Source organism: Pteropus medius, unplaced genomic scaffold (assembly GCF_902729225.1).
Source record: "Pteropus medius unplaced genomic scaffold, Ma_sr-lr_union100, whole genome shotgun sequence".
Lineage (NCBI taxonomy): Eukaryota > Metazoa > Chordata > Mammalia > Chiroptera > Pteropodidae > Pteropus > Pteropus medius.
The window spans coordinates 10,293,833-10,300,028 of record NW_024350927.1 but is presented as its reverse complement, the minus strand read 5'-3'; the positions used below and the strand labels follow the sequence as shown (position 1 = coordinate 10,300,028).

The 6,196-nt window shown below is 67.5% G+C and overlaps 1 protein-coding gene across 18 annotated transcripts in view; it reads right to left on the bottom strand.

Moving 5' to 3' along the window:
* Nucleotides 1-6,196, bottom strand: part of MEGF6 (multiple EGF like domains 6) — an 87,181-nt gene that overhangs the window by 34,556 nt on the left and 46,429 nt on the right. Inside the window, exon 1 of one of the 18 annotated variants that reach the window (XM_039842400.1) lies at nt 934-1,278. The exons of 16 other annotated variants lie outside the window; for them this stretch is intronic. In XM_039842400.1, coding sequence (XP_039698334.1) covers nt 934-1,102 — 169 coding nt within the window. In that variant the 5' untranslated portion in view covers nt 1,103-1,278. Of the gene's footprint in view, nt 1-933; nt 1,279-6,196 lie in introns of those variants that run through there. One more of the 18 variants, XM_039842396.1, reaches the window with a different exon arrangement.

The following is a 6,196-nucleotide window of genomic DNA, read 5'->3' as shown; positions in this document are numbered from 1 at the left end:
CTAGCCTGGTCTTGGGGTTCCTATGGGGACCGAGCCTGGGTCCCAGCTGGCCGAGTGATGAAGCCAGAAGAGGCAGAAGACTTTGCCCCATTGAAGGGCCTGCAGCCCAGGGCTCTGGTGCCCTCTGGCACGGAGGGAGGCAGGGACTGGCCCACGGGACAGCTGAGGGGGGGCCGATGTCTCTGATGTCTCTGAGCAGGCCAGGCGCCCTGCAGAGCCACGCTCGGGGCCTGGCAGGGTCAGGAGGGAGCGCCTGCGGCCAGGGATCCAGGTGATGACTCACAGGGAGCTGCACGCCACACCCCACCACAAATTCCTGAGGATGCCTGGTTCCAAGCTCCCTGGAGCGCCCTGCAGGGGGGCTGGCCCCGCCTGGAGAGGCAGATGGACCCGGGGCAGGGTGCACCCACCTCCCACGGGCTGCTGGGGTCTCCTCAGCTGACCCTGCAGCCCACGGGGCTGACCATGCTCCCAAGGCTTGGGGACAGGGACAGGAAGAAAAACAGGCACCTGTCAAATCCACACACACACCCCAGGGGTCCCAGGCTCTGGGGACTCTGGAAGGTGGGACCCTGGAAGATGCTACCCTGCTCTAGGTGCCCAGGGGCCTCTCTCTAGAGCTTTCATCTGGCTTGACCCCCAGACCGCCAGTGCCGTGGACCCACCGGCACAGGCAAGGGGAGGTTTTCTTCCCTCCGGAGGACGGACAAGCGACCACCTGCTGTCAGCAGCAGCCCAGCAGCCAGCCCAGGAGGGGTCAGGGATGTCCGAAGACTCAGGGCACTCGGGCGCTGCGCCCGCCCCGCTCCCTCCAGCCTCCGCGCTGTCAGCGCGCCCGGCGCAAACTTTAAAAAGAGGGAACAAAGGGCAGGCACCGCGGAGCGGGGCGCCGGGTCACCCGCCCGCCCCGCGCAGAGCCCGCCCGGCGCCCACCTGGCCTCCGGTCGCCGGCGCTCACGGGGTAGCCGACCTGGCCCAGGTGGCAGGGATAACAGCCCCTCCAGAGATAGCGGTAGTGCGTGCCCGCGACGCGCGCCAGGCCCCCCAGAAGCCCGAGGCACCAGAGCGCGGCCAGACAGCAGCGGCGCCCAGACACCTCCATGGCGAGTTGGCCGCGCTGCGTGCGCTCTCAGCCGCCGGCGGGCTCCGTGCTCCGGGCTCCGTGCTCCGGGCTCCGTGCTCCGGGCTCCCGCTCCGGGCTCCCGCAGGCGGGCACGAGCCGCCGCGCCGCTCAGCTGGACGCCGCCGGCAGCCGCTCCGGCCCAGCCGTCCCAGCCCGCGCCTTCTCAGCTTTCCGTCCACCCCCCCCAGGTAAAGGCCGAATCTCCGGCGCCAGAGGCCCCGCCCCCGGCCCCGCCCCCCGCGCTGGTTTCCACCCCCATGCGCGCAGCCCACCCGCCCCGCGCATTCCTCCGCGCGCGCTCCCGCCCCAGACACAGACGCGCGCACAAACGCGGGCAGCCCCACGCAGACGCACAGACACGCGCGTACAAACACAGCCCTATGTGTGCGAACAGGCACAGGAGACACACACAGAACCCTGCGCGGACAGGCGCGGACAGATGCACGTGCACAAACATGCATGCCCGCACCGACAAGGAAAAGAAACCCAAGCAGAAAAGGAGGCTCGATGGGGTTTAGTTCTGCCAGTCTGGGGAGGATGGGGAGCAGCAGGTCCTCTGAGGCCAGCCCACCAAAGTGGAGACGCTGGGTTGACGATGCCTGCAGTCCCCGAGCCCTGTGTCGTGCACCCAGCACTGTCACGTCCTCCACTGGACCAGGGCCGGGCCTGGAGAGACCATGGGCAGCGCATCGCTGCGCCCCTACAGAGGGCGGGAGAGGAACGGCGCCAAGCGGGAACAGGCTAGCAGGGATGGCGAGGCCCAGGTGCCCAGCTGCGAAAGACGGGGGCGTGCCCCCAGCCCCAGACCTCTGGACCCCCACTTTTCCCGAGGGCGCAGCCTGAAGCTCCAGCTACATGTGCAGGAGCCCTCCCCGGGGCCAGCGGGGCCACAGCAGCTGTGCACCCAGGGCCTTATGCATTCAGGCCCTGACAAGCACCTGGCCTGCAGCCCCGCATCTCATGCAGGCCGGGCTGGTGCCTGGTGCCTCACCCCACACCCCGCCTCAGCCAGCCCTGGTCTGGCCCAGCCCTCCACCTCCCCAGGAACTGCTGGGAAGGAGGCCATCACTCTGCCCAGCCCACCTACGGGCGGGGTCTAAGGGGGCAACCTCCAGTCTTGGCAGAGGCACCACCTTATCTTGCCCAGTCCTGCCCGTGGTCCAGAGACCAGCCCATCCTGGTGGCCCTGCCCGCCGGGCTCCTGGCAGTGCAGAAATGGGCCTGCCTGGGCGCCCCCACCCCGCCTGCCTGCCCACCTGTGAGGCCCCCCAGGGGGGCCTCTCTCCCGCCCACCCCGGCCCGAGGATTCCAGGCTGTCACACTGGGGCACCTCCGACATCTCCCCAGTTGGGTGGCTGAAGGTGTTTTCCATGCGGGCCGGCACGGTTTCCCCCTGCCATGTGCATCCCACCAACACGTGCTCACAGAGACTGGAGGGGCCCACCCTCTGCAGCCGCCAGGGCGGCGCCCTGGGACCCGGCCACCCCCCGCTCTGCGGTGGAGGCAGCCCTGGTCCCATAGGCATCCTGGAAGCCAGCCAGGCAGGCCTGAGGCAAGTCAAGGGATGGGAGATTTGTCCCTACCCTGGGATGGCCGTCACCCCAGTACTGCCACCATTTCCTCCCCAACCCCCCTGCGCCTCCCACCCACAAGCTGACTGGGGACCACCGCTCTGGCCCTCTCGTCCACCTGGGGGCTGCCACCACCCCGTGAATCGCTCTACAACTCACGCCCCTGCCTGAGCAGGGCTCATTCACTCCCACGGCCTTCCCGCCCCCAGCACCCTGCGAGCCTTCCAGCCCGACACCCTGCTGACGCTTCCCCGCCCCCAACCTGCGACCTTCGCCCCTGACACCCTGCAATTGACACCAAAGGCCTTCCGTGACACCCACTGCAGCCTTCAACTGACACCCTGCGGCCTTCCCGCCCCGACACCTGCGGGTATACCGCCCCTGACCCCTGCGGCCTTCCGCCCCGGCACCCCTCTTGCGACAGCAGCTGACTGCTGCGGCCTTCCCCACGGCTATTGGCACCTGCTGCAAGGTGGTGGGGAAGAAACAAGTCGGGCAGCAGGCGTGTACAGCTGTCTGCCGCGGGAGGTCAGGACTGGGCCTCAGTTTCCCCGTCCGTACAGTGGGCAGGGGGCCGGATGAGAGCAGCTTGGGAGCCGTGGACCTGAAGCCATGCAAAACACATTACTTGGGGAGGAGAAACGGAGCCAGCTGTGTCCCCGACACCGTGCGCACAGGGTCCAGGTCGCGGGAAATTGGCTAACAAAAAAAGTGATTGAGTTTCCAGGGGCCGGCTGAAGCAGAGAGAGGCGTTCCCAGTGCTTCCGACGCGTCTGGGCGAGGGAACGCGTCGCTTCACCCTGGAAGAGAGGCCTCGTGATGTCCCTCCCCATGCCACTCTCAGCGTCTCCACACAGGGACAGGCCAGCGGGGGCACTGCCCACCGCCGCTGGCCCAGCCCCTGACCACGCCCACCTCTCCTCTCTGCCCCTCACAGACAGGCAGTAAGTAACCCTCATTCTCCCCCAAAGGGACCCTAGAGGCGAAGATGCTCCCTTGGCAGCCCAAGGCCGACGCCGCACACAGCAGCACGCCCTCAGACAGTCTTTTTCCAGAGGAAACATGACTGGCCCCAGGTCACACAGGACGGCGGGGGCAGCCTAGGGGGCCAGGTCTGACTCCAACCCAAATCCTTCTTCATCGGCCACCTCCCCAGGCTCCCTGAGACGGGGACCCTGGTGGGTACCTGAGTGGGTGGGGGCAGAGATCCAGCGGGACGTGTGCCTGGGCAGGGCCAACACGGGCTTCTGCTCGTCCGCCTCCCTGGACTGTCTGCCAGAGCCCAGTGCTGGGGCTCCGCCAGGCCAGGCCACCAACGGGCCCTCAGCGTCCAAGCCAGACCCTGGGCAAAGCATCTCCAGGAGCTCTGGCTTCAGACCCAGGCCCTCCATCCTTCTCCGGGTGGCCTGGCCCCGTGGAGCCCCAGAGGCCACTGCAGCCGAGGCCCTTCCTGCCCACTGCCGATGGACAGTGAGCGCTTACGCACTGAGTGCCAGCTCAGAGGTCACCTGTGCAAACCTCTCGAGCCGGCGGGCGCTGCCGCCTCTGCACTGCCCCGCACCTGGCCTGGCTCTATGCTCACCCACTCACGTGTACATTCCTCTCATTCAGCACTGACCTGCCCACTCTGGGCTGGGCACGGTTCCAGGATACAGCGATGTCTCCCCACCCAACTGAGGATTACATCCAAGACTGGGGATGTGACAGCTCCGAGTCCCCATCCCCAGCGGATGGGGCGTGAGGACTCGGGCATGGCCATGGGAGTCAGCAGCCCACCAAGTGCAGAATGCCACCGGCAGCCCAGAAGGTGCCCACAGCCGCCCCCTGGCCCCTCGGTGCCGCTGAGCACATCCAGGCCCGTGGCTGTGGGGTCCGGAAGCTTCTGGGAGACGCTCTCCTGATGTGGGAACACAGCAGAACGTCTGTGTGTCAGCAGGAGCCGTCCCCGACCCGCCAGGCTAGCTCCAGCTTTCCTCTCCAAGCTAGGTGGACACCAGGTGCCTTTGCCAGGACCCAGGCTGGGGTTGGGACCCAATGCCACCCCCCAAATGCCACAGCTCCCCCTTAGTGCTGGCCTACCCCACCACAGGCCCCTGACACAGGGGCTTGGGGGCAGAACTGCCATATCCCTGAGGTCAGCTCAGGCAGGAATCGGAGCTTGGCCGAGCTCCCCCTCCTATATGTGGCATCTGTCTCTCGGTGCTCACAGACACCTCCTCCGTGAAGCCCTCCCTGAGACCTCTCAAGGTCCCTGCCTCACTCTGCCTCAAGGTTCGGGGACCTGAGCCCAGGCTGCTGACTTGCTGAATGAGAGGTGGCGTCCGCCTTAGCCCCTCGATGCAGAGCAGGCACTGGCTGGAGTTTGGGCCTGCCTCATGGCTCCCCCAGGTCCCTTGGGGTCAAGGCACAGGGTGGGGAGGCCCTTCAGTGGGACCAAGCCCCCTATCTGGTCCTTGAGGGGGAACCCAGGGATCTGGACACCGGCCCTTCTCGTCTCTCTGGGGGACAGGGCATTCCTAGGTCCCAACCCCTCAGGAAGAACTAAACTCTGTGTAGGCCAGAGACCAGACGGCCGCTGATGGGCCACCCAGCTGCATGGAGCGGGCCAGGAAGGTGCTGGAAGGAGGCCTCTTTCCCAGGCCCCTCTTCCACCTGCTCTGGGGTGGCCCAAGGCATCTCAGCCCAAAGCCCTCCCCAGGTGACAAACACCCCACCAGGCTATTTCCACCATGGGTGTCCAGAGCCCAGCCCGGAGCAGGAGGTGAGTCTGCAGTCTGGGGTCACACACAGTCCACCTTGCCTCCACGGAGACCACGCAGACCGGTCTCTAGAACGTCCCCAGCCCCCAGGGCCGCCTCCGAGTTCATCTCAGAAGCAGAGGCGCCAGGCCTGGCCCGGCCTCCTAGCCACTCGCGTCCGCCTCATGGTAAACCCATTACGCACCTCGGCTCCTCACGCGAGCCAAGGAAAGGAAATTAAAGCCGCGGTTGTTTCCGAGAGCCCGGGCTGCCACTCCCGCCGCAGCTGCCCCTGGCTGGGCTGGGCGGAAACTGGGGGCCCCCCCGCCTCCCGCACGTACAGCGCCCGCGGCCCGAGATGGAGTGGCCTCCACCGCACGTGCTCGCCCTGGAGACGACGCTTGGGGGCATTCGGACCCCAGCCCCCCGCCAGGAGACCGAGGCCTGGGAGGCACCGCCACTGGCCAGACCCAGAGCGTGCCGGGGCCTCCGGCACACGTGCGCACACGTGCATGCACGCGATGAGGCCCTCTCTGTGGCTCTGGGTGCCGGGACTCCTTCCCCTGTGCCGCGTGAAGGTGCGGGCGCGGCCAGGTCCAGCCCGCGAGCGCCGGAGCCCTGGAATGCGGACACGGCCCCCAGCGCGGACACGGACATCACGCCCACCACGGACGCAGCCCCGCCACAGACCCCGCCCCTGAGCACGGACGCGGACGTCACGCCCACTACGAACCCTGCCCCCAGCATGGTCACAGACATCATCT